This window comes from Zophobas morio, unplaced genomic scaffold, assembly GCF_036711695.1.
Source record: "Zophobas morio isolate AGI-343-1 ecotype UQ-CSIRO unplaced genomic scaffold, CSIRO_AGI_Zmor_V1 ptg000028l, whole genome shotgun sequence".
NCBI classification, from domain to species: domain Eukaryota; kingdom Metazoa; phylum Arthropoda; class Insecta; order Coleoptera; family Tenebrionidae; genus Zophobas; species Zophobas morio.
The window spans coordinates 3,406,241-3,430,390 of NW_026972133.1; the positions used below are offsets into that span (position 1 = coordinate 3,406,241).

Sequence of the window (24,150 nt, forward strand, 5' to 3'; positions counted from 1 at the left end):
AACCTCCATTAAAATGGCTTAAAATATACAAATTTTATACATGAACGACGAATTTTGATTGGTAACACAGAATAAAAAAGTTGAACATTTATTGAGCAAAACATGTCCGTTAAAAATAGTGGATGTACAAATGAATAACTAGTGCATCTAATTAAAAAAATAATAACGGCTTAATTAATTTAATGAGAATAAATTAGAAAATAAATAAATATCAGTTACCAGTTGCATCACTAACACTTGTCAATTCCGAATTTTGAACTTGGAAAATCACTGTCTCACTGTCTTCGCTCTGGATTTCTGTTTCCACGTTCGAAAACTGTTCGTCGTTTTCTTTGATCTCTTCGTTTTTCACCTCCGTGTCTTCCACGATTTCTTCACTCTCATCTGCGTAAAACACACGTCAATGTTAAATTTCAAGAATATATAATTTTTTAAAATACAAACTGATTTTTTTTTACATTTTCACCACGTTTCATTACCCCAAGAGTAAGGAAAAAGTAGTCTTCCGTTTCCGTCTATTTGTCTGTCTGGTGTCTGTATCCATTTTTATTAGACACGTAATTTCCGAAACTACTGGACTGTCTGTTGTCAAATTTTGTATGTATATTAGACATATCATGTAGATGGTTTAATGCTAACTAAAATTTTGCTCATCATCCCCACCAACAATTTGATGACATTATTTCAAAGAATTCTATGATTATTTGATTTAACTTTTATACAACAATGAATGGCATAAGTATGGTGTACGAATCTGCTTTGAGTTTTTCCCTAACCGTCTACATTTTTACTAAAACATAATACACGGTATAATAACAGTTTACCATTCGTAAAGCATCCCGGTCGGGGTATAGTGGTTACGAGTCAGCAATGCGGACCAGACGTGGCGCGTTCGATTCCAACCTTGGCCATGAGTTTTTTTGTTTTTTTTTTCTTTTTTTCCCTCGTATGGTGTACCTATTATCTATGTTTTTGACGTCATAACAAAATTTTTATTGGTGAAATTACCGCACTTTTTTGAAAAGGTGTGAATACGGCCCTTTCTATTGAAAAATGTAAAACATTCCCGGGGGCCCCAAATTTTTTTTTTATAATGTGAAACCTTCTCAGGATCCCAGTTCTTTTTCTTTTTAAATGTAAAACCTTGTGGAGAGTTCCAACTGTTTTTTTTTAAATGTAAAACCTTCTCAGGGACGCCAAATGTATTTATTTAAAAAAATGTGAAACCTTCTCGGGGGTTCTAAATTGTCGTTTTTACAAATGTAAAACTTTCTCAGGGGCGCCAAATGTATTTTGGTTAAAAATGTGAAACCTTCTCAGGGTCCCAATTGTTTCTTTTTAAATGTAAAACCTTCTCGGGAGTCCCAATTGTGTATTTTTTTGTTTCTTTTTTTTTATTGCAAAACCTTCTCGGTGGTCCAAACTGTCTGTTTTAAAAATGTAAAACCTTCTCAGGGGCCCCAACTGTCTGTTTTAAAAATGTAAAACCTTCTCAGAGGCCCCAAATGTATTTTGGTTAAAAATGTGAAACCTTCTCAGGGTCCCAATTGTTTTCTTTTTAAATGTAAAACCTTCTCAGGGGAGCCAAATGTCGTTTTTTTAATGTGAAACCTTCTCGGGGGTTCCAATTGTCTTTTTTAAAAATCTAAAACCTTCTCGAGGGTCCCAGCTGTCGGTTTCAAAAATGTAAAACCTTCTCAGGGGCGCCAAATGTCTTCTTTTTATGTGAAACCTTCTCGAGGGTCCCAACTGCCTGTTTTAAAAATGTAAAACCTTCTCAGGGGCCCCAAGTGTATTTATTTAAAAATGTAAAACCTTCTCAGAGGCCCCAAATGTGTTTATTTAAATATGTGAAACCTTCTCGGGGATCCCAACTGTCTTTTTTAAAAATGTAAAACCTTCTCGGTGGTCCAAACTGTCTGCTTTAAAAATGTAAAACCTTCTCAGGGGCCCCAGATGTATTTATTTAAAAAAATGTGAAACCTTCTCGGGGGCGCCAAATGTTTTTTTTTTTTAATGTGAAACCTTCTCGGGGATTCCAATTGTCTGTTTTAAAAATGTAAAACCTTCTCGGGGGCCCCAAGTGTATTTATTTAAAAATGTAAAACCTTCTCAGGGGCTCCAAGTGTATTTATTTAAAAATGTAAAACCTTCTCAGAGGCCCCAAATGTATTTATTTAAAAAAATGTGAAACCTTCTCGGGGTTCTAAATTGTCGTTTTTAAAAATGTAAAACCTTCTCAGGGGGCCCAAGTGTATTTATTTAAAAATGTAAAACCTTCTCAGAGGCCCCAAATGTATTTATTTAAAAAAAATGTGAAACCTTCTCGGGGTTCTAAATTGTCGTTTTTAAAAATGTAAAACCTTCTCGGTGGCCCCAGATGTATTTATTTAAAAATGTGAAACCTTCTCAGGGGTCCCAACTGTGTTTTTTAAAAATGTACAACCTTCTCAGGGGCGCCAAATGTCTTTTTTTTTAATGTGAAACCTTCTCGGGGGGGCCAAATATTTTTTTGTTAATGTGAAACCTTCTCGGGTGTCCCAATTGTCTTTTTTAAAAATGTAAAACCTTCTCAGGGGTCCCAACTGTCTTTTTTAAAAATTTAAAACCTTCTCAGGGGCCCCAAATATATTTATTTAAAAATGTAAAACCTTCTCGGGGGTCCCAACTGTCTGTTTTAAAAATGTAAAACCTTCTCAGGGGCTCCAAGTGTATTTATTTAAAAATGTAAAACCTTCTCAGAGGCCCCAAATGTGTTTATTTAAATATGTGAAACCTTCTCGGGGATCCCAACTGTCTTTTTTAAAAATGTAAAACCTTCTCGGTGGTCCAAACTGTCTGTTTTAAAAATGTAAAACCTTCTCAGGGGCCCCAAATGTATTTATTTAAAAAAATGTGAAACCTTCTCGGGGGTCCTAAGTGTATTTATTTAAAAATGTTAAACCTTCTCGGGGGTCACAACTGTCTGTTTTAAAAATGTAAAACCTTCTCAGAGGCCCCAAATGTCTTTTTTTTTAATGTGAAACCTTCTCGGGGATTCCAATTGTCTGTTTAAAAAATGTAAAACCTTCTCGGGGGCCCCAAGTGTATTTATTTCAAAATGTAAAACTTTCTCAGGGGCCCCAAGTGTATTTATTTAAAAATGTAAAACCTTCTCAGAGGCCCCAAATGTATTTATTTAAAAAAAATGTGAAACCTTCTCGGGGTCCTAAATTGTCGTTTTTAAAAATGTAAAACCTTCTCAGGGGCGCCAAATGTCTTTTTTTATGTGAAACCTTCTCGGGGGTTCCAATTGTCGTTTTTAAAAATGTAAAACCTTCTCGGGGGTCCCAATTGTCTTTTTTAAAAATGTAAAACCTTCTCAGGGGTCCCAACTGTCTTTTTTAAAAATTTAAAACCTTCTCAGGGGCCCCAAATATATTTATTTAAAAATGTACAACCTTCTCAGGGGCGCCAAATGTCTTTTTTTTTTAATGTGAAACCTTCTCGGGGGGGCCCAAATGGTTTTTTGTTAATGTGAAACCTTCTCGGGGGTCCCAATTGTCTTTTTTTAAAATGTAAAACATTCTCAGGGGTCCCAACTGTCTTTTTTAAAAATTTAAAACCTTCTCAGGGGCCCCAAATATATTTATTTAAAAATGTAAAACCTTCTCGGGGGTCCCAACTGTCTGTTTTGAAAATGTAAAACCTTCTCAGGGGCCCCAAATGTATTTATTTAAAAATGTGAAACCTTCTCGGGGGTCCTAAATTGTCGTTTTTAAAAATGTAAAACCGTCTCGGGGGCCCCAATGTTTTTTTTAAGTGTAGTAGTTATTAAAAAACTCACGTAAAATTATAAAATCCTCCTTTTCCGTGCCCGTCTCTTCCTCCTCCACCTGCTCCTGCACCTCCCCGTCCCCGTCCCCCGCGTGGTTGTTCGGGATCCGGAACTCCTCGATCTGCGTGTCGAAATCGTCCGTCGTCACCCCCGACGCCTTCAGGATATCCCCCAAGACCGAACTCTTCCCGTTCTCCTTGCTGGGGCTTGGGGGCGGCTCGGCGGCCGGCTGCGCCGCCAACCTCGGGCCCACCGTGTTGACGATGTACAGGGGCGACGACGCCGTCGTCGTCGTCGTCTTCCCCACGATCTTCCCGCCGATCGGCAGCACCTTGATCCCGCCCTTGGAATTCAGCAGGCTCAAAGGGAACACCTAAAAATTGTCACGTTTTCGACTTATACTGAATACGGTCGAGAGCCGTCTGGAAATGGAAAGGCTCAAACGCGGAACATTCGCAATGCAGCGCTATAGAAAGGAATCACTTATTGATACCGTCACCAATCAAACATTTATAAAATAATAATAGTAATAATCATTATCGTGGTTACCTTCTTGGTCGGGTTAGTCTTCACCGTGACGACTTTATGCTTGAACGAGTTGATATTATTTCCGGCAGTGACGATTTGTGGGGTGCTCGTCGTCACGATTTTGAACTTCTCCAGGTTCTTGACGGAGATGTTCTTGACCAGGGGAATGGACAACGTCTTCTGGAGGATGCTGCTGCTGGGGATGGTTTGAGCGTTGGAGACGACGATGAGCTTCTGGCCCAGGGGGGTCCCGGACTTGGCGATGGTCTTCTTAGGGCAGACTTTGACGGTCTTGATGTCGGTGGGGCTGGCGGCGGTGGTCGTGATTTGCTTGAAGGTGAGGGGCGACGGCTTGATGGGGGTGAGCACCTTGGGGCGCGGCGCTTGATTTTCGTTGGAACAACTCGGCTGCGTCTCGGACTTTTGCACGTTGTAGCTGTTGATCTCGTTCTGGATCTGCTCGATGGTCTCCTCGCCGCCCCCGGGGGGCGGCACCACCACGTTCTGCACCACGTTGATCTTGGGCCCGTTCGACGTCTGGATGAGCGGGCTGAAGGGCAGCTTGGGCTGGGGCTTCAGCTTCATTTGGTCTTTCAAAAAGGCGCTCTTTGTTCGTTGCCTGAAATTTTTTTTAGTTCCGCTCGTTTGTCGAGTCCAAGACACAAATTCTTGCCTGTAAATCTGCTGGGTGCGGCTCATCTTGGGGGCCCCCAGCAGGTGCTGCGCCAGGCTGCTGTTCTCGGTGCAGATCGGCATTTTCCGCTTCTTGCTGTCGTCGCTCTTCGGCGTGTCGGGAACTCGGAAGGAGGCCCCCTTGCTCGTCTCGGGCACTAGCTGCAGAGCGGGCTGCGACGGGGGCCTCTTGCGCTCCGTGCTCGCTGGATGTGGCAGTTGTTTGTTGGTCAGGTTGGCGGACTCCGCCACCTCGTCCGCGATGGCGGAGTAGGCGGTCTGGGGGGCCATTCTAGGAATCAGGGGCACGGATCGGCGCCCCTCTTGCGCCCAGTCTTCGAGAGACTCCGTCAACCCCGTGACGCTACAATTGAGCTCGATATCAAGTGCGAATCGTTAGTACGGCGCTAGTTACTGATATGCGATCGTATTGAGCTTTTCGTCGTTCACGGCTCTGCGTATCTCAGCCTTGTGTCGGTCCTGAGGGATGTTGAGTACCTGGCTGGTGTCCTTCAGGAGTTTGCGCTTGTCAGGGTTGAGGGGACCTTGTGCACGCAACGCTGACACCAGATGGGCGTACGCTTCCAATTCTGGAACGGCGCGAGGGGGTTTAGGGACTCGGAAGGGTTTGCATAAATACCTAAATTTCGTAAACTCTGCATGGATTCTTCTTTTGTCATATCCAACAGCACTGGCCACATTGTTGGTTGCTTAAATTAAAGTCATATTTAACGATACCTAATGGAAAATAGACGAAAAAATCAATTTTTATTGTAATGACAGCGTCTTATTTTTTGAGGTTATGTTCACGACAGGCTACTTTCTCGGGGCGACAGTCGGCGAATTTCACGGTTTTCGCGTGCTTGTTGGGAAAATTGCGGAAAAGCACATCGTCGATGCTTTTTTCGGCGACTTTCCTAAAAAGATTTTCTTATTTTGGAAAAATTCGCTGCGAAAGTTTGACAACCTGATCGCGAGAACGGCGCCAACTTCGAGATTTAAAAAGTCGGCGCGGTTGCCACGTGGTCGAATGACATTCACGTGCACCGTTGCCGCGACTTGCGACACTCCAGGACCGGCTTCACTCCAGAAATAAGACACATCCCTACTGAATTAATTTTATTATCATCGTGAAACTTAATCGCATCGAATGAAACCACAATTGACAATAAATAACTCTGTATGTTATGTATTGCTGAGGACGCGTCCTCCTTGTGCACAATGCTATGGTAGGATGTACTCATAGGCGCACCAATCCCGCCTATGTCGTACTTGGTGCTTCAATATAACATGGGAATGACATAATTGGCTTTTTTGGAAGTCATTTCGTTTACAAATGCAACAAAAAATGCAAATCCACCTCGTTCCCTCTGTAACAAAATGAAACTGAGTACAATCCCTTCCAAAAATCGCCCAAATAAACTAAAATCACCGTCGCGACGGTCAATCACGCGTTGACAGTCGCGCCGTGACAAGGAACGAGAACAGAGTCCACCCTCAGACCTATAAGTACTAGGCACATTCCACCTAAAATTAGAAAATAAATAACCAACTGAAAATATCACAGCGTACATAATAAATAAAACGAGATTTTTCCTAACAGTCCTGTTTCTGTTGAGCTATAGTGTGTTGTTTGATGTACCTGGCGTGCATCTGCCTTGCCTGATTCAGTACTTTGGTGACGTCGTGTTTCCTCACCATCTTGTCGAAATGCATCGCCATTTCGTTATAGTCCATCGCCTTAGTCATAATATGGTTTCTGTGCTGCAGCAGCACAGTTATACATAAGAACATCAGAAAGGGGTTGCCGCCCCCGAACTCCTGAGGCGGCGGAAGCAAAGAGGACGACTTGGTTTCGGTCACTTCTTCGCAGGAATTCGTCATTGGGGGCGCCTCGACGGGCAGCGGCACCCTCGGAGGTTCCTCCTCTTTCGGCTCTTCCTTCTTCGCTAGAACGACTTTGAGCGGCTTCGACGTGGTGTTGATGATCTTAATAGGAGTGACGACCTTAGTGTCTGACACTTCGTTGACGAGGGTTGGCATTTCGCTGTCGTACTCTATGTCGGCTTGCTCGTCGGGGGTCTGCATGGTGTTGGGGCTCTTGGTGAGGAGAGGGTTCTCCCAGAGGAAGATGTCGTCGCTTTTTCGCTTCTCGGCGTCGACTGGAGGCTTCTCGGTGATCACCTTAGAGAAATTTAATTATAAAGAGTGACGCGAAAGTGGCGCAGTCGAACGGATTTAATTTTTAGTAAATGAGTAGGTTACCTCTTGAGGGGTCTTCGGCATCACGGATTCCTCCGCCTTGACGTCGCTGCTGCAGTCCGTCGAAGGCGACTCCGACAACCTCTCGATGTACTTATCCCCGAAAACTTTCCGGTCCAAATTCTCCAATTCCAGCCTCAATTCTCTCGTTACTGACGTCGTCAGAGGAAAGTACTCCTGCGAGTCGTCTGGACTGTACTCATCGAACGTGTCGTCGTTCGACGTGGACGAATAATGCCGCGACTTCTCCGACTCGTCGAAGCTCGACTTCGTCAACAAGATCTTCGGCTTATCCATATCCCCCACGCTCCCCCCCATCTTCGCCAATTTATCCGAAATCTTATTCTTATTCACGGCTGCAAAACTCAAAAATTCGTTCAAGTTCTTCACCATTTTCCCTTTCGGCTTACTCTCGATTTCTTCTTTAATGGAATGATCCAACCTCTCCAACGACGAAAACAACTTGGCTGCCGCTATCCGATCCTTCAGCTCCTTGAAGTGCCCGCTCTTCTTCGTGCTCTTGATCAGATTCGTCATACTTGACGACAAACTCGACTTTCGATTGTTGTTGACTCCGTTGCAAAAAATGAACGAGTCTGACTTGGCCTCGAGCGGCGAGACGCTGCGCGGCCGCAACTCGCTCCTCGGCGACACTTCGGGATTCTTCGGGGACGTCTCGTTGCTCTTCGTCAGTCGCTGGCGCGACAGCGCCGCGTCATCCAGACTTTGGTGTTTCAGCTTAATGTCTAAAATGTTGTTTTTGGATCTGGTGAGAGTCTCGTCGAGGCTGTGGTTCTGGCGCTTCACGGTGACGGTTTTCTTCGACGTGTAGTTGCTGAGAGAAATCGAGGAGCTTTGTCTGCGCAACGCGCACACTTTGGTGTAGGCGTTCTCGCGCGGAGTTTTCAGCAACGGGCTGATAGGTGGCGTTGCTTGCACCGGTTGGAATTGTACGTCGAAGAGCTTGAGCTCCTTGTCGGGGGGGTACGGGGGCAGGGAGCTCCACAGCACCTCCAACATGCGCAAAGAATCCTCGAAGGCGAATTCGCGTTTCATCTCGAGCAGAAGCCAGCGGTAGCAAAACAGTAAATCGTCGGCCTGAAAAACTCGGTTTTATGGTTGATAGTGAATTCAGGGACGTACTTGGTGGAGTTTTAAGTAGTTGTAGAATTCCGGGTCGTAGTACATGAGACCTTCGGCTAGGTGAGTGAATTTTTGGGTCATCGCGATGCCGTCGATCATGAAGTTGGTGCTGAGGCGTTGCATAAGGGCGCAGAAGCAGATATAAGCGTGGGCTTCGTCGTTCATTGTGACGAGGAGGGGCGAGGCGAGGTCACTCATGCCTTGACAGTAGCTGACTTTGGGGTGGTTGAGGGCGTATCTAGCGAAAAACGGTCTGATACTACTGGGTGCTTCGGATTTGCCGCCAAAATCGTCAAGTTTGATTGGCGCAACTGACCGCGTCCACAATTGCCCTCGATACGTTTTATTGAGGTTGTTTATTTACGTAACGCAACTGTCTGCAGCTTGCATTAGGTCAAGAGTATAAAAATATGCGCTATTTTGGTTAACAGATAAAACTAAATACCTTTTATGTGAATAGGCAAGGTTAGATAAGAAAAATCGGTGGCGCCAACCTGACTAAAATTTAAAGCATTCTGATAACGACTGAAAATATTGTGACAACGAAAGAATTTGTTGACAAAATATTGTATACAAAAATCATTTTCATACATTTCATTAGTCCATGGAATACCAAAAGCCCCCATATCTTGTACTTAAGTATGTCTAAAATGAAGTTTTTTTGGGGCATTCAAGGTCAGATAAGGACAAGAATTATGTAGAGCGAAACATCGTAAATATCGCCAAATATGCAATTTATATGCAGTTGATAAAAAAAGAATCTGTTTTTTAATTTATGACAATTAGTACAAAAATGCGATTGTATATCTAAATATAGTCTTTTTAATACCCACTTTGTATGACTGTAATTTTAATTGTGGTTGTATATCAAAGGAAAATAAAAAACACATTTTCAAACTTATTTTAAATCGTCTGGTGCATTTAAAAGTTCGCGCGAAAACAATCGTCTTTCATTCGTCCAACCGCGCAACGTTGCCACGTCACCCGCAAAACCCACGTCTTTGATTCGCCGACTCAAACTCGCCGCCGAAACCCCTCGCCCTGATTGGCCGGCCTACTTACGTCGTCAGAATGTTGAAAAGCGAGGCGATGTTCTGGTTGTCGTCGCTGCCTGCATAAAACGGGTGGTGTCTGTCCGTCCTCAGCACGTCCTTGCGCACCATCCCCGTGGTGTACGCCAACTCCCCCGCCACCGGCCCCTGGGCGATCGCCGCCTTCCACGTCTCCCTCAACGTCACATACTCCGCCGCCTTGCGCTTTATATAGTCCATCCGTTCCCGACCCGTCATTCCGTCGGGATAAACATTCAGGAGATGCTTCCACACAACCTTTCTGTAACCACATCGGCTCAGCGTAAACATAATCTCAGTAATGAACGTACCGCAAGCTCGGATCAATCCCTCCGAAATAAATAACGTTCCTTAGTTCTTTTCCGTAAACGATTTGCCCCACGGGGTCGAGGAATGTCCGGAATTCCGAGTCGGAGAGCGGGGGTCGCGGGGGCTGCAGCGGCGCCGAACTGTCGTCCCCTAGGAAAGCCCTCTGAACCAAGTTCAGCGTTTTGCCCATTTGGTTGAAAATCCCGTGGAGGCGCGGCGACGGTTTGGCTTCCTGGCAGGTGGCAGTGCGGATCTGGGTGATGATGGGGAGGTTCTGTTTGAGCTCCCAGTCGTCGGAGCACTCCTCGAAGGGCTTGAGGTCGACGCGGAGGCACAAGCAAGGCTCCGAGCTGCTGCCCACTGACATATTGTAGGCCCTAAAAACCCCATTTAGACACGAAATTACACACAACGAGTAATACTTTAAAAACGCCGCGTCCAAGTCCCAGTCCGACAGCAGAGGCATGTAAGTTTCGTGCCCGTTCACATCGTACAATCGATAACATATTGCAAAATCCCCCTTCAAGTCGAACGCTTTCGCTAAAATACTCTGCAGCACCTCGAACGACGTAATTTGCGGGTCCACGCTGAACTTGCGGAGCTCCGGGGGCTGCGACCCTTCGATTTTCTGCAAAATGACGGTCTGAAAGTGCCATAAATTTAAATCGGGGTTTACCTTGACTTTGACACGGACAGCCTCTCGGCTGTAGCCGAAAACTCCGGACATGTCTCGGCTTTTGTTCTTACGTACTTTCACAGGAACATCATTAAGCAGTTAATTACGAAACGGTGTAAACAGTTTCATTATAAATAAAAGGGTTGACATTTAGCGGTGACATATGCCTGACATTTTATCAATTGTCAAAACACAGGGGTGGCAACTTAAGGGTGGAGAGGGAAGTTTGAATTTGGAGTCTTGCGGTGCGAGGAGCGAGGCTCGGAACGGACTGGTGGCAGGAAAGGCGGCGATAACGGAATTATCTGCTTCCTTAAGTGTTCTTTTAATAGCTGTTGCGGTGGTTATGAATATTTCATGATTTGTGGGTCATGATACTTGGCGAAGGAAGGGATTATCGCAACGGATTTGCGGTTTTTAGGCTTTTTTAGGAATGTGGAGGCTAAACATACCTGATTTAGTTTTTCGTGGAAAATTTCTAGACGAATTTTCAGTGGGTTAGTCGGAGGCGGTGGAACGAGAATTTTATACGCAATAATGTATTTACGATTACTGAGCCGGAGTTTCTTTTCTTCCCACTCAGGAGATTACGCAAAGCGTGAAATTCCTCGTTAATTAACCATTGCTTGCATTTACTATCGGTCGATTAATAATAATAATAATAATGATAATAATTATACGAACTTAAATGGTGGAAAAAGCGATAACAAAAATGATAAAGTACAAACAAAAGCGAATTAATTTCAAGTTTTAAAAACATTATCGCAGTTAAAAAAAGTTGCAGATTTATATTACCAGGACTGCCAACTTTATCACACTATCAATAGGTTTTTTGGGTAGATTATTTATTCGTTTTTGACACTCAAACTACTCATAAATATAACCTCAAATTTGTTACACAAAACCCCCACGATGCAGTCATCCCTCGAAGACTACTCCAACCACTGTCGTCTATGTTTAAACGAACTCAGCGACTCCAAAATATACTTGTATGGGGACGAAAATATCCCGACGATGCTGTCTCAGTGCACCACGATTTCGGTAAGTTCGCAGCGTTTTAAGCCCCCCGACAGTTCTAATCGTTTCAGATTTCTACCGAAGATGGTTTAATGCAACACATGTGCGTGCTTTGTAGCCAAAAACTCCAAAATTGCTTCACTTTCAAAGAAAAGTGTGAATCAGTGGACAAATTTCTAAGGGAACTGTTAACCACTTGCTCCCAACTAAGTGAAGACGCTTGTGACTCAGTTGGAACCCAGTCACAATTTTTGTGTAACTTGTGTAACAAAACATTCACCAGAAACACGTCATTGCAGATACATTTGGAAAGACACCGGAGTAAGTATTTGTTTTATTTATTTTGTTGAAAAATCAAACTTTTTGAAGAAATGAAAGCCCATAAGTGTGACACGTGCCCTAAGACTTTCACCACGCGACAGGACTTAAAAATCCACCAATCCAGACACACAAACAGTGCTTTATTTAAGTGCCACACGTGCGCGAGAACTTATAAATCAAAAAGCGCGGTGGTAAAACACATGAGGACCCATTCACTGGTCAAACAGTACCTTTGCCCATACTGTGAAAAAGGGTAGGTTAGTAAACCATTTTTCTACTACTAATCAAACGGTTGTAGTTTTCACGTCCACGACTCCTTCCAGACTCATCTAAAAATCCACACTAAAGAAAACTTGCTTAGTTGTCCAATTTGTGACCGGAGGTTCGCTGCAAGGGCTTCTCTCCACTTCCACTTGAGAAAACACACAGGAGAAGCGCCATTTTTGTGTTCAGTTTGCGGTTCGCGCTTTAAAACTAAGTCGGAATTGGGGCAGCATGAAGTCAGACACTCTGGAGTGAAAGAAGAGAAATTAAAAACCGAAATGTGTAATTATTGCGGCAAAAAGTTAGTACTACTTGTTGTGACTTGATTAAAACTCAATCTTACTTATTAGTTATAGCTCTAAAAGCGGCTTAAACCGACACAAATTGGAACACAGCTTGCTCAGATACCAATGTGGCGAATGTTATCGCCAGTTTCGCACAGACAAAGATTTGGAAATACATTTGGTGATACACACGGGGAATTTTCCGTTTTGTTGTACAACCTGCGGGAAAGGTTTCAACAGGAAAAATAATTACCAGAGGCATTTGAAACAGCACCAGTTGTTAATAAAATAAACAAAAATAAAAAATTAAAGAGTAATGGTAGCAGCTGATTGGTAATATCCACTCTGAGTTGTAGTAAATCTGACTGACAAGTGTATTTTTTCAAGACTAGTTTTCCCAAAATAGTAGTCCTTGTATTTGTCAAGGATATAAGTGGCATCAAATGACTCCCGTTTCGCTCCAGGCTCCCTCTGAAAATCGTCGCTTTTCCGGAACAACGAATTCATTAAAGTCACGTGAAGCTTGACGCTGTCAAACTGCCGTTTCACTAAACCGTTGCGATAAAACGCTTCTAAGATCTCGTCAGCCGCTTCTTGGAGACTTTCCACGTCCTCGCGACTGTCTAGCGAGACTTTCCCATATAAAACATCCACTTCTGAGGGATCGTCGTTCATGATTTCCACCCCTTTTACAACGATTTTGGGTTTTTTACCCAGAAAGAGTTTCTGAACGGTGCTTTGGCACCTATTTAATAGTTGTTTGGTGTCTTCAATTTCTTTCTCATCTAGTAACGCTAGAGTGACTATAGTTAAGTGAAACTTTTCCACTTTTTGGAAAATAGTTTCGTCAATGCCCCTTGTTGACGGACCGTTGAGGATTGAATCTTTGAAGTTCAAAAAGTTGCGTTTAATATTGTCTGAGTAAATTTGAATTGACACAAAATGGGTTATGGATAGTCGCTCCCGTCGGGCGAGCACCAAGAGGGCGATCTGAGTCCTCGCGGAAGCCACGCTGCGCTCACTGTGCCCCGTTATCTTGACAATGGGCTCTTCATTGGGTCTTGGAACTTTAATCAGAGTATTTGTGGTGTTTTGTAACTCGCGTAGTTTGGAGCCGCGGGCCCCCACAATGACGGAATGCAACGACCTGAAAGAAGACCGTGGGTGAAAATTGGGGCGAAGGTGACTTGCATACGTACGACGGGACGTAGAAAGTGGTGATAAACTTGCCAGATTTTGTGGGGTTGATTTCGTAATTGTCCTCCAAGTCGCCGCAGTCGAGCATTTCCGCTATTATAGATAATGTTAGTTGAAATAGTAACGGCAAGCGAGACTTACCGTCGTTGTCGTCGTACGGGGCCAACACAGCCCCCGTTGTTTGCTCGCTAAGTCGCGACTTGTTGTCGACTGAAAGCATCCAGTAGAGCTTATCTCTGCCGTCTTTTAAGTTGATTAGGTTCACCTTTTCGGGTAAGGGGGCTTTCGAGAAGAAAAAAGGTGGAAAGGCGTCGCCGTCACCCATCGTGAAACACTGAGGTTATGTCTGAACTTGTACAAACGGAGTAGTTTGTCCGATTATTTGTCACCCTCTTTTGCTGTATTTATTACTACTAAATACGTACACGCTGTTTGTGATTTAAAATACTCGTTGTTGTAAAAGTTTTCACGGAAATAACCTCACTTTTCTGGGGTTTTTCACCCGTCGATGCCCGCCCTGCTGTTTTGATACCTGTCAAACTGACGTCCACCTTGAGGGTTCGTTTTATTTTTTATTTAGAAACCCGGTACAAACGAAAGTAAACATCAAATATTTGTTTATTACCACTATCACTATCAGCACCGCGGCAGTGAGGCGTGTCCCGCACTTTCCAGTCCACCACGAATGAAATGTCCGCATTGCGCCGCCTGTGTTTTGTGGGGTTATTAACTGCGGTCCTGGCCTCAGCAGCCCCCTCGCGAACCATCATCGACGACCCCGCGTGCGCGGAAGTCAAAGTCATTTGTAACAACTTGAGCGAAAACGACGACATCCTAATCCTCGAGTGCCTGCAGTCGCTGAACCCGACCAGACTCACTGGGTTGAAGCTAGAGTGCCAGCATGTGATCTGGAATCACACCAGCAGCCTGATTAGTAACAGCAAAGTGCGGGATTTTTTGAACCGTTATTGCCCTAGCACGTTACTGGGGGATTTGAACTGTGATTCTTCGAGCGAGGGCGAATATCTCAAATGTGTAGTGAATAGCAAGGACCGGATTGACGATAGTACGTGTAATAGCGTGATCGGGCGGCTGGTGAACGTCGCGTTTCAGGATTTCCGCTGGATTTCGAGCTTTTTGGATCATTGTAAGTTGGACATCGACCAGTTGCACTGTGGGAGGATAGACCCGTCGTCGTGGAACCAATTCGAGACCATCAAGTGCCTGCAAAACAACATTTTAAACGTACAGGATGACTGCAGGAGAGAGGTGTTTAAATTGTCGGAGCTGCAAGCCGAAAATATCAAGACTGACAGACAGCTGTATATGGCGTGCGTGGAGGACCACAGACGGTACTGTCAGCAGTTCCCGGCCGGTAGCGGCCGAGTTTTCACTTGTTTGATGGAGCAGCCGCAGGAGCGGATCACCACCGAGTGCCACAAACAACTGCTAAAAAGACAGAAGTTGATTTCACAAGACTACAGAATCAGTAAAGGTTTGATGAAAGCGTGCCGCGATGATATAAAAAAGACGCACTGCAAGAAACAAACGTCAAGCGATAAGATCATCCGGTTGGCCCAAGTTCTCCTGTGTTTAGAAAACATGTCTAAAAACGGGACGAAAATCGAGCCAGGTTGTGAAGCCGAGTTGGTAGAGCACAGGAGGATGTTGATGGAGGATTTTAGTTTGTCGCCGGAAATCGTCGATGGGTGCAGCGAGGAAATCCGGACGTATTGTGCCGGGTTCGAGACCGGTGGAAAAACCATCCATTGCCTGATGGACCACGCCAGGTTCAAAAACGTGAATAAGCGACTCAGGGATACTTGCTTAAGAGCGGTAAGTATTGTCACTCGTTTTGTAAAATTTAATCCACCCGACTGCGCCACTTTCGCAACCTACTAAAACTGTGTTGGTAGCTGGAGACTCTGATCAAGGAAACCGACGCTGGGGAGGACTGGCGCGTCGACCCGGTGCTCCACCAAGCGTGTTACCCGGTGGTCAAGTCGGTGTGTCGGGACGTGAAAGGGGGCGACGCTCGCGTCATGTCGTGTTTGATGGATAACATCGGCGCCGATCACATGACTGAGGAATGCGAAGACGCCCTAATCCAAATCCAGTACTTCATAGGGCGCGACTTCAAGCTTGACCCGAAGTTGTATAGGTCGTGCCGCGACGACGCTATTAAGCACTGTCGCGCCAGTTCCAACTGGGAGGAGACGCAACCTTCGAACGACCCGCAAATCCTCCCGTGTTTGTACCGCCACGCCTACCAAGAAGACGAGTCGTTGAAAATCAAGCCTGCGTGTCTCCAGCAGATACAAAGAGTGATGCGGCAGCGCGCCATCAGTGTAGACTTACAACCAGAAATCGAGGAGGTGTGTCTAGACGATTTAGCCCTCTTCTGCTTCGACAAGACCAAGCGTGGCGAAGAAATGTTTTGTCTGCAGAAGCAGCTAGAACAACTCAAGGAGGACTGCAGAAAAGCGGTGGAACTATTCACTGAAGCTGAAGCGCAGCACGCGGAGCTTAACCCCTACATTATGCAGAACTGTAGAAAAGAAATGGAGACGCTATGCAGCGCCGAATTAAAGAACGACGAAGGAGACATCATGGAGTGTTTGATAAGTCACAAGAACGACCCAGTGGTTAAAGCTAATCAAGCGTGCCGGGTCAGTATAGAGCACTTCCAGATCATCTCAATCAAAGACTACAGGTTCACGTATAAGTTTAAAATGACGTGCAAAAGCTTCGCCATGCGGTTTTGCAAAAAAGCGAAGACTAAGAGCGAAGTCGTGACTTGTTTGAGCGAGAAAGTCACTAATGATACGGTGAGCGGGATGAAGAGCGCTATATCGAAAGAGTGTCGACAACAACTGAAAGCGCAGCTCTTACAACAAAGAGAAAATATAGATTTTGACCCCACGTTGAAACGTGTTTGTTCACCCGACATCACCAAGTATTGTCCACACGTGGAGCAAGGCAATGCGCAAGTTCTCGAGTGTCTGCAAACCGTGCGCGACAAATTGTCGCCACTCTGCGAACAAGAAGTCTTCAAGGTTAAGCGACAAGAAGTCTACGACAATTCCATCGATTACGCGTTGATTACGATGTGCGCAGACGCAATCGAGCAGTTCTGCGCACACCACGATAGGGAAACGATCCTGGATTGTTTGAAGGTTAACAAAGACCAGAAAGGTTTCAGCAAAAAGTGTAGGTCCATAGTTATACACAGGATGATCGAGCAAAACTCGAATTATCAACTGAATCCATCGTTACAAGAAAATTGTAAGATGGATATAAACAAGTTTTGTTCGAACGTCATCAATACTAATCACGGGAAGGACTTGAACGAAGCGGTGTTCAAGTGTCTCAAGGGTTCGTTTAAAAAAGGGGTACTTTCGCACAAGTGCGAGAACGAAATGGTGTCAATGTTAAGAGAACAGGCGTTGGACGTCAGTTTAAACCCTCTGATACGAGTCGTTTGTAAAAACGAGCTGGAGACGATTTGTAAACTGAGCGACGAAGACTCAGGCAAGACCGAAGAGTGTTTGAAGAACGCTCTCCTCGAAAATCGAATAATGACGCCAGTGTGTAAAGTCGAAGTCGCGAATATGATTGAGGAATCTCAGGCGGATATTCACGTCGATCCGTTGCTGCAGCAAGTGTGCGCTTTGGATTTACTCAAGTTTTGTAAAGACGTGCCTCAAGGGAACGGCAGACGTAAGTTAACCCACAAAATAGCGTCGGATTTTCGATTAATACAATAATCGTTTCTTTCAGATATAAAGTGTCTGAGAATCTCCATGGACAACCACCAACTGTCGCCCGAGTGCGGCGAAATGCTAACCAAAAGACTGAGGATGTACGAGAACGCGGCTCTGGTAAGTCGGCGCGGGTGTCGCTAGTCGGGTTTAATTTTTTTTCGTAGGTGGCGCCTCCACCCGGCGACTTCCACGAGCTCTACCACCAAGTGGTGGCGTCGCCCGCCAAACACTACTTCTTTCTGATGTTTTTGATGATGTTCGGGTCGATTTTCGTGGTGGGGATACTGTTCGGACGGGCCTTCAGGAGACAGATGACTCTTAAAAATAAATGATCGTCGAGGAGGGTTTAGGCTAAGTTAGGTTGTAACAAATTGACTTGTGATAAAATATTTTCAAAGATGAATACAGATTTTATTGTCTTTGCAAGGCCAAAATGTATTATATTGTTTAAATTTATAAATTTGAGTGTCACGAGAATTGTACATATTGTGGAGTCATTTGCCATTTTAGTTAGCTAGGATAAGAGAGATACACTATGTCATCTAGTGCTTTCTAAATTGTTTATACATAAAAAGGTTTTAATAATAAAGTGTAAGAAATTTTGGAGAGGGTGTGTGGTTTTGCCGCTTGGATGCACGGTGAGTCGTACTACAACATGGGCGGTGGAATTTGACGACGTGAATTTTTCAATTTTCCAAATTATGAAATTTTCAATTTTCCGATTCTTTAATTTTTCATTTCTTCAAATTTTCGATTTGCAATTTTCCGTTTCGGTTTTTTATTGTCTATATTTTTAAATTTTTCACTCCCGATGTTATAACTCTTCGTTTTTACAATTTCACTTTTTTAAATTTGTTTTCAAAATTTTTCGATTTCTCAAGGTCCCAATTTTTAAAATTTTTGTTTTTTCAACTTGAATTTTTTCGGTTTTTCAATTTTTTTTTGTTTCTTCAATTTACGATATGTAACTCTTCTACTTTTGATTGTTCAATGTTTCAGTTTTTCGAATTTCCAACTTTTGGATCTTTCAATTTTTCGATTTGCAATTTTTGATTTTGTTTATTCTTCGATTGGCAGTTTTTCGGTTTTCCACTTTGAGACTTTTCAGTTTCTGGATTTTTCAGTTTTTCGTTTCTTCAGTTTTTGATATCCAGTTTTTCTAGTTTTCATTTTCAATATTTAATATTTTTAAATTCCTCACTTTTTCAATTTTAAGCTTTTGGAATTTTTCCATTTTACAATTACTGGATTTGAAAGCTTTTTCATTTATTCGATTTTTTAGTTTTTCCATTTTGGATTTTTAAACTTCTCGATTTTACAATTTTGACGATTCCATAATTTTACGATTCGAATCGTTTCTTTAGTGTTTCGATTTGCAATTTAAAAGTTTTTTCGATTTTTCAACTTTTCGAATAAAAAAAAATTGAAAAACTGCGAAACTGTAAAATTGAAAAATCAAAAATGAAAAAAAGCAAAAGTATTAATTGAAAACTTTAAAAAATCTTGAAAATGGAAATGAAGAAACGAAAAATTCAAAAATCGGAAGTTGAAAAACCTATAAATCCAAAAAGTACGAAATGAGAAAAACGAAATATTGTAAAACTGAAATATTGAAAACTAAAGAAATCGAAGAATCGAGTAATTGGGAAATCGCGGAAATGAAAAATCAAACGAAAAATTACAAAACAAAAGAAGCTTGGAAAAAATAAAAGAATTGAAAAAAACGAAAAATTGTCATATAATATATAGAAAATGAAAATGAAAAAATTGAGAAAATAAAAATGAAGAACTTGAAAAATTGAAGAAACGACAAATTGAAAAATCGGAAGAATAAAAATTGAGAAACTTAAAGATCGAAAAAACGAGATATTCTAAAATTGAATTACATATATTGAAAATTAAAGAAATCAGAAAATCGGATAGTTAAGAAATTCAAAAATTGCGAAATTTAAAAAATAGAAACTCGAAAAATGAAAAATTGAAAATCGAAGAATTAAAAGAACGAAAAACTGAAAAATTTGGAAGTTGAGAAATTGAAAAAATTAAAGTTGAAAAAACGTAATATTGTAAAACTGAAATATTGAAAATTAAAAAAATCGGAAAAGCAGATAATTCAGAAATCCAAAAATTGTAAATTTGACAAATTTAATAATTGGAAAATGTAAGAATTGAAAAAACAAAGATGGAAAATTTGAAAAATTGATTAAACGAAAAATAATAAAATCGAAAGAAACTTTGAAAAAATAAGGGAATTGGAAAAACGAAAAATTGTGACATAAAATCCAGAAAATGTAAATGAAAAATAAAAATGAAGAAATTGAGGAAATGAAAAAGGGAAAAATCTAAAAATGAAAAATGTAATATCGAAAATTTGGAAGTGGGAAAATAAATTCTATTTATTATTTATTTATTTATTATAATTCAGAAATCCAAAAATTGCAAAACTGAAAAAACAAACATGGAAAATTTGAAAAACCAAATAAACAAAAAATTACAAAACCAAGAAACATTGAAAAAATTGAGCAAATGAAAAATAAAAATGAAGAACTTGAAAAATTGAGGAAACGGAAAAGTGAAAATTTAAAAATGAAAAATGTAATACCGAAAAATTGCAAAATTGAAAATCGAAAAATTGAAAGAAAAAATTGACAAATTTGGATCTCGAGAAACTGACCAAATTAAAGTTGAAAAATAAAAAATGATGAAAAAAATTGAAAAATCGAAATATTGAAAACTAAAGAAATCGAAGAATCGAATAAGTGAGAAATCCAAAAATTGCAAACTTGAAAAATCTAAAAATTGGGAAATCGCGGAATTGAAAAATCAAAGTTTGAAGATTTGAGATACCAAATTAACGAAAAATTACGTAACGAAAGGAACATTGAAAAAATAAAAGATTTGAAAAAACGAAAGATTGTCATACAAAATATAGAAAATGAAAAATAAAAAACTTGAAAAATTGAAAAATCTTATAGAACTAAAAAAACGAAATATTCTAAAATTGAATTACATATTGAAATTAAAGACATAAGAAAATCGGATAATTAACAGATTCAGAAATTGCAAAGTTGAAAAATTTAAAATTTAGAAAATCGAAAAATGAAACAGTGAAAATCGAAGAATTAAAAGAACGAACAATTGAAAAATTTGGAAGTCCAGAAACTGAAAAAATTAAAGTTGAAAAAACAAACAATTATGAAAAAAAAAAAAGAAAAATCGAAAGGTTAAAAATTGAGAAACTTAAAGATCGAAAAAACATAATATTGTAAAACTGAAATATTGAAAATTAAAAAAATCGGAAAATCAGATATAATTCAGAAATCCAAAAATTGAAAAATATAAAAATTTAATACATACAATAAAATCGAAAGAAACGTGGAAAAAATAAGGGAATTGGAAAAATGAAAAATTGTGATATAAAATCCAGAAAATGCAAATGAAAAATAAAAATGAAGAAATTAAGTTAACGCAAAAGTGAAAAATCTAAAAATGAAAAAACGAAAATCAAAAATTAACAACATTAAAATTGAAAAACAGAATATTATGAAAAAAAGGGAACACAAAACAGAAAAATCGAAAGATTAAAAATTGAGAAAAATATTGTAAAATCGAAATATTGAAAATTAAAAAAATCAGAAAATTCAGGAATCCAAAAATTGATTAAATAAATGAAGATTACAAAACGAAAGAAACTTGAAAAAATAAAGGAACTGAAAAAATGAGAACATGAAAAATAAAAATGAACTTAAAAAATTGAAGAAACGAAAAAGTGAAAATCGAAAAATTGAAAAATTTGGACCTCGAGAAATCGAAAAAATTAATGTTGAAAAACAAAAAATGATGAAAAAAATTGAAAAATCGAAAAATTAAAAATACTGAAAATTAAAGAAATCATATAATTCAGAAATCCAAAACTTGGAGGAATCGAAGAAACGAAGATTGAAAATTTCAGTAAAAGAAAAGTAATAAAATCAAAAGAAACATTAAAAAAGAAGGGAAATGAAGCAACAAAAAACTGCGGTGTAACCTGGAGAAAATTAAAATAAAAAAAAAAAACAAGAACTTGAAAAATTGAGGAAGCGAAATAAAGTTGTGGAAACGAAAAATTGATGATTTTGACTTGTCGTTTTTATGATTACTTTTATAACTTAAAATAAAAATATGAAAGTAAATGTAAAGCAGCATGCTACGCATTGTTTCAAGTGAGTTTTTTTGAGATGATGTCACCAATTTAACGATTTCGACGAGGCGGCACTACAAATACATGATTAAAAAAATCATCCTTTGGGTATAAATGACAGGCTTTTATTTACAAATCAAGGCATATGTATTCACATGACAAATATATGAAAACACTCATTTTGTACAAGTGTTTAATGTACAAGTATACTATATATCAACATAAGCAGTAATTATAATTCTCTACAACAACAAAATTAGATTATTTTGTAAAAAATAATGTTAATTAGCTAAATACTCCACGCTTCGCCCCACATTGTACTATTGCTTCTCTATAAAAACCAAACCCGGTTAATCACCTTGGTCCGATGAAACCTAACCTAACAAAGGTCCGTTAACTAGAAAAAAAGTGTGAAATAAATGTGAGGAGGCATATAAAATATTGCTTATTTGAAAATAAAATTCACACAATACACAAATAATGGATAAATATACATTTATAATATATTAATAAAATCTTAATCGTAAGAATATATTACTAAATAACATATATGACTGTACAATGATTTTAAATCAAAAAAACATAACTTAATCGTCGTAACTTTACTTTAAAACTTATAAAAGAATCTATAAGATTTAAAATAAAATCGTTTGTACTCAACAGATTAGATGAACCGATACAATCGCCACGTTGACAGTTCTGTTTACAGTGATGCATTGAAAGGCAATGTGAATTTAACGTCACCGTTTCCGAGTTTTCCTGTAGAAGTGACGGAACAAATTGCCGTATCTACAGTAAATTTCTCATAATTAAATGTTCAAAAAGTTCAGATATTTGTTTAAGGCCACTGTTAACATTGGAACTCTTGTTCCCACAAATAACATCACCTCTGACGAGATATGATTGATTGTTTAGTCACATCGATCGCTTTTACTCAAGTACGAAACACACTCGCCTATATCTAAATTTCGTCTAACACAATCGCCGTCGATAAATAAAAATAAAGTGCTTGAGTATTCAAATTTCCAAGAAAATGCAGATTACTCTGGGTCTCTTATCTCTAAAACGAGAAAATATAGATTTTGACCCCACGTTGAAACGTGTTTGTTTACCCGACATCACCAAGTATTGTCCACACGTGGAGCAAGGCAATGCGCAAGTTCTCGAGTGTCTGCAAACCGTGCGCGACAAATTGTCGCCACTCTGCGAACAAAAAGTCTTCAAGGTTAAGCGACAAGAAGTCTACGACAATTCCATCGATTACGCGTTGATTACGATGTGCGCAGACGCAATCGAGCAGTTCTGCGCACACCACGATAGGGAAACGATCCTGGATTGTTTGAAGGTTAACAAAGACCAGAAAGGCTTCAGCAAAAAGTGTAGATCGATAGTTATACACAGGATGATCGAACAAAACTCGAATTACCAACTGAATCCATCGCTACAAGAAAATTGTAAGATGGATATAAACAAGTTTTGTTCGAACGTCATCAATACTAATCATGGGAAGGACTTGAACGAAGCGGTGTTCAAGTGTCTCAAGGGTTCGTTTAAAAAAGGGGTACTTTCGCACAAGTGCGAGAACGAAATGGTGTCTATGTTAAGAGAACAGGCTTTAGACGTCAGTTTAAACCCTCTGATACGAGTCGTTTGTAAAAACGAGCTGGAGACGATTTGTAAACTGAGCGACGAAGACTCAGGCAAGACCGAAGAGTGTTTGAAGAACGCTCTCCTCGAAAATCGAATAATGACACCAGTGTGTAAAGTCGAAGTCGCGAATATGATTGAAGAATCTCAGGCGGATATTCACGTCGATCCGTTGCTGCAGCAAGTGTGCGCTTTGGATTTACTCAAGTTTTGTAAAGACGTGCCGCAAGGGAACGGCAGACGTAAGTTAACCCACAAAATAGCGTCGGATTTAAAATTAATACAATAATCGTTTCTTTCAGATATAAAGTGTCTGAGAATCTCCATGGACAACCACCAGCTGTCGCCCGAGTGCGGCGAAATGCTAACCAAAAGACTGAGGATGTACGAGAACGCGGCTCTGGTAAGTCGGCGCGGGTGTCGCTAGTCGGGTTTAATTTTTTTTTCGTAGGTGGCGCCCCCACCCGGCGACTTCCACGAGCTCTACCACCAAGTGGTGGCGTCGCCCGCCAAACACTACTTCTTTCTGATGTTTTTGATGATGTTCGGGTCGATTTTCGTGGTGGGGATACTGTTCGGACGGGCCTTCAGGAGACAGATGACTCTTAAAAATAAATGATCGTCGAGGAGGGTTTAGGCTAAGTTAGGTTGTAACAAATTGACTTGTGATAAAATATTTTCAAAGATGAATACAGATTTTATTGTCTTTGCAAGGCCAAAATGTATTATATTGTTTAAATTTATAAATTTGAGTGTCACGAGAATTGTACATATTGTGGAGTCATTTGCCATTTTAGTTAGCTAGGATAAGAGAGATACACTATGTCATCTAGTGCTTTCTAAATTGTTTATACATAAAAAGGTTTTAATAATAAAGTGTAAGAAATTTTGGAGAGGGTGTGTGGTTTTGCCGCTTTGGTTGCACGGTGACTCGTACTAACTATAGTCGGGCGGCGTGAATTTTTCAATCCTTCAGTTTTTAATTTTTTTGTTTCTTCA

General features: G+C 40.6%; 6 protein-coding genes across 11 annotated transcripts; 3 read left to right on the top strand and 3 right to left on the bottom strand.

Moving 5' to 3' along the window:
* Positions 1-75: 75 nt before the first annotated feature.
* On the bottom strand, positions 76-6,020 carry LOC135136957 (BRCA2-interacting transcriptional repressor EMSY). 3 transcript variants are annotated; one of them, XM_064066461.1, is made up of 6 exons: positions 5,658-6,019; positions 5,433-5,607; positions 5,019-5,381; positions 4,367-4,964; positions 3,827-4,190; positions 76-384 (listed from the first exon to the last, which is right to left on the bottom strand). In XM_064066461.1, the coding sequence occupies exons 1-6, from the start codon at positions 5,716-5,718 to the stop codon at positions 212-214; spliced, it is 1,734 nt and encodes a 577-aa protein (XP_063922531.1). In that variant the 5' UTR covers positions 5,719-6,019; the 3' UTR covers positions 76-211. The 3 variants fall into 3 exon arrangements, with proteins under 3 accessions (XP_063922531.1, XP_063922530.1, XP_063922529.1); XM_064066460.1 differs by having other exon boundaries at positions 4,367-5,381; positions 5,658-5,934; positions 5,985-6,012; XM_064066459.1 differs by having other exon boundaries at positions 4,367-5,381; positions 5,658-6,020.
* A 103-nt stretch (positions 6,021-6,123) lies between these two features.
* On the bottom strand, positions 6,124-11,044 carry LOC135136956 (TBC1 domain family member 25). 4 transcript variants are annotated; one of them, XM_064066455.1, is made up of 8 exons: positions 10,930-11,044; positions 10,478-10,551; positions 10,224-10,429; positions 9,804-10,178; positions 9,485-9,754; positions 8,423-8,660; positions 7,283-8,377; positions 6,124-7,201 (listed from the first exon to the last, which is right to left on the bottom strand). In XM_064066455.1, exons 2-8 carry the CDS (start codon positions 10,526-10,528, stop codon positions 6,614-6,616), a joined length of 2,823 nt encoding a protein of 940 aa, XP_063922525.1. In that variant the 5' UTR covers positions 10,529-10,551; positions 10,930-11,044; the 3' UTR covers positions 6,124-6,613. The 4 variants fall into 4 exon arrangements, with proteins under 4 accessions (XP_063922525.1, XP_063922526.1, XP_063922527.1 ...); XM_064066456.1 differs by lacking the exon at positions 10,930-11,044 and having other exon boundaries at positions 6,124-6,387; positions 6,660-7,201; positions 10,478-10,737; XM_064066457.1 differs by lacking the exon at positions 10,930-11,044 and having other exon boundaries at positions 7,283-7,635; positions 7,690-8,377; positions 10,478-10,736.
* Positions 11,045-11,158: 114 nt separating this feature from the next.
* On the top strand, positions 11,159-12,680 carry LOC135136960 (zinc finger protein 239-like). Its single transcript, XM_064066464.1, has 5 exons — positions 11,159-11,518; positions 11,566-11,815; positions 11,864-12,068; positions 12,114-12,380; positions 12,430-12,680. Exons 1-5 carry the CDS (start codon positions 11,390-11,392, stop codon positions 12,653-12,655), a joined length of 1,077 nt encoding a protein of 358 aa, XP_063922534.1. The 5' UTR covers positions 11,159-11,389; the 3' UTR covers positions 12,656-12,680.
* Positions 12,625-14,049, bottom strand: LOC135136959 (activating signal cointegrator 1 complex subunit 1-like). The gene is made up of 3 exons (XM_064066463.1): positions 13,702-14,049; positions 13,563-13,653; positions 12,625-13,510 (listed from the first exon to the last, which is right to left on the bottom strand). The coding sequence occupies exons 1-3, from the start codon at positions 13,883-13,885 to the stop codon at positions 12,670-12,672; spliced, it is 1,116 nt and encodes a 371-aa protein (XP_063922533.1). The 5' UTR covers positions 13,886-14,049; the 3' UTR covers positions 12,625-12,669.
* Positions 14,050-14,100: 51 nt separating this feature from the next.
* On the top strand, positions 14,101-17,930 carry Glg1 (Golgi complex-localized glycoprotein 1). The gene is made up of 4 exons (XM_064066453.1): positions 14,101-15,396; positions 15,477-17,280; positions 17,341-17,441; positions 17,489-17,930. Exons 1-4 carry the CDS (start codon positions 14,251-14,253, stop codon positions 17,654-17,656), a joined length of 3,219 nt encoding a protein of 1,072 aa, XP_063922523.1. The 5' UTR covers positions 14,101-14,250; the 3' UTR covers positions 17,657-17,930.
* A 4,125-nt stretch (positions 17,931-22,055) lies between these two features.
* LOC135137016 (Golgi apparatus protein 1-like) lies at positions 22,056-24,044 on the top strand. The gene is made up of 3 exons (XM_064066550.1): positions 22,056-23,393; positions 23,454-23,554; positions 23,603-24,044. Exons 1-3 carry the CDS (start codon positions 22,538-22,540, stop codon positions 23,768-23,770), a joined length of 1,125 nt encoding a protein of 374 aa, XP_063922620.1. The 5' UTR covers positions 22,056-22,537; the 3' UTR covers positions 23,771-24,044.
* The last annotated feature ends 106 nt before the right edge of the window (positions 24,045-24,150 follow it).

Coding starts and splice junctions, on each gene's coding strand:
- LOC135136957 (XM_064066459.1), bottom strand. CDS start 5,718: ATGTGGCCAGTGCTGTTGGATATGACAAAAGAAGAATCCATGCAGAGT. Junction 5,608..5,657: donor GCAGAGTTTACGAAATTTAG/GTATTTATGCAA, acceptor GCGCCGTTCCAG/AATTGGAAGCGTACGCCCAT. Junction 385..3,826: donor GGAGGATTTTATAATTTTAC/GTGAGTTTTTTA, acceptor TGTTTTACGCAG/ATGAGAGTGAAGAAATCGTG.
- LOC135136956 (XM_064066455.1), bottom strand. CDS start 10,528: ATGTCCGGAGTTTTCGGCTACAGCCGAGAGGCTGTCCGTGTCAAAGTC. Junction 10,430..10,477: donor CTGTCCGTGTCAAAGTCAAG/GTAAACCCCGAT, acceptor GTCATTTTGCAG/AAAATCGAAGGGTCGCAGCC. Junction 8,378..8,422: donor ACTACTTAAAACTCCACCAA/GTACGTCCCTGA, acceptor CGAGTTTTTCAG/GCCGACGATTTACTGTTTTG.
- LOC135136960 (XM_064066464.1), top strand. CDS start 11,390: ATGCAGTCATCCCTCGAAGACTACTCCAACCACTGTCGTCTATGTTTA. Junction 12,069..12,113: donor TGCCCATACTGTGAAAAAGG/GTAGGTTAGTAA, acceptor AAACGGTTGTAG/TTTTCACGTCCACGACTCCT. Junction 12,381..12,429: donor TGTAATTATTGCGGCAAAAA/GTTAGTACTACT, acceptor CTTACTTATTAG/TTATAGCTCTAAAAGCGGCT.
- LOC135136959 (XM_064066463.1), bottom strand. CDS start 13,885: ATGGGTGACGGCGACGCCTTTCCACCTTTTTTCTTCTCGAAAGCCCCC. Junction 13,654..13,701: donor CCCGTACGACGACAACGACG/GTAAGTCTCGCT, acceptor TATCTATAATAG/CGGAAATGCTCGACTGCGGC. Junction 13,511..13,562: donor ACCACTTTCTACGTCCCGTC/GTACGTATGCAA, acceptor GTCTTCTTTCAG/GTCGTTGCATTCCGTCATTG.
- Glg1 (XM_064066453.1), top strand. CDS start 14,251: ATGTCCGCATTGCGCCGCCTGTGTTTTGTGGGGTTATTAACTGCGGTC. Junction 15,397..15,476: donor GGGATACTTGCTTAAGAGCG/GTAAGTATTGTC, acceptor CTGTGTTGGTAG/CTGGAGACTCTGATCAAGGA. Junction 17,281..17,340: donor GCCTCAAGGGAACGGCAGAC/GTAAGTTAACCC, acceptor CGTTTCTTTCAG/ATATAAAGTGTCTGAGAATC.
- LOC135137016 (XM_064066550.1), top strand. CDS start 22,538: ATGCAGATTACTCTGGGTCTCTTATCTCTAAAACGAGAAAATATAGAT. Junction 23,394..23,453: donor GCCGCAAGGGAACGGCAGAC/GTAAGTTAACCC, acceptor CGTTTCTTTCAG/ATATAAAGTGTCTGAGAATC. Junction 23,555..23,602: donor TGTACGAGAACGCGGCTCTG/GTAAGTCGGCGC, acceptor TTTTTTTCGTAG/GTGGCGCCCCCACCCGGCGA.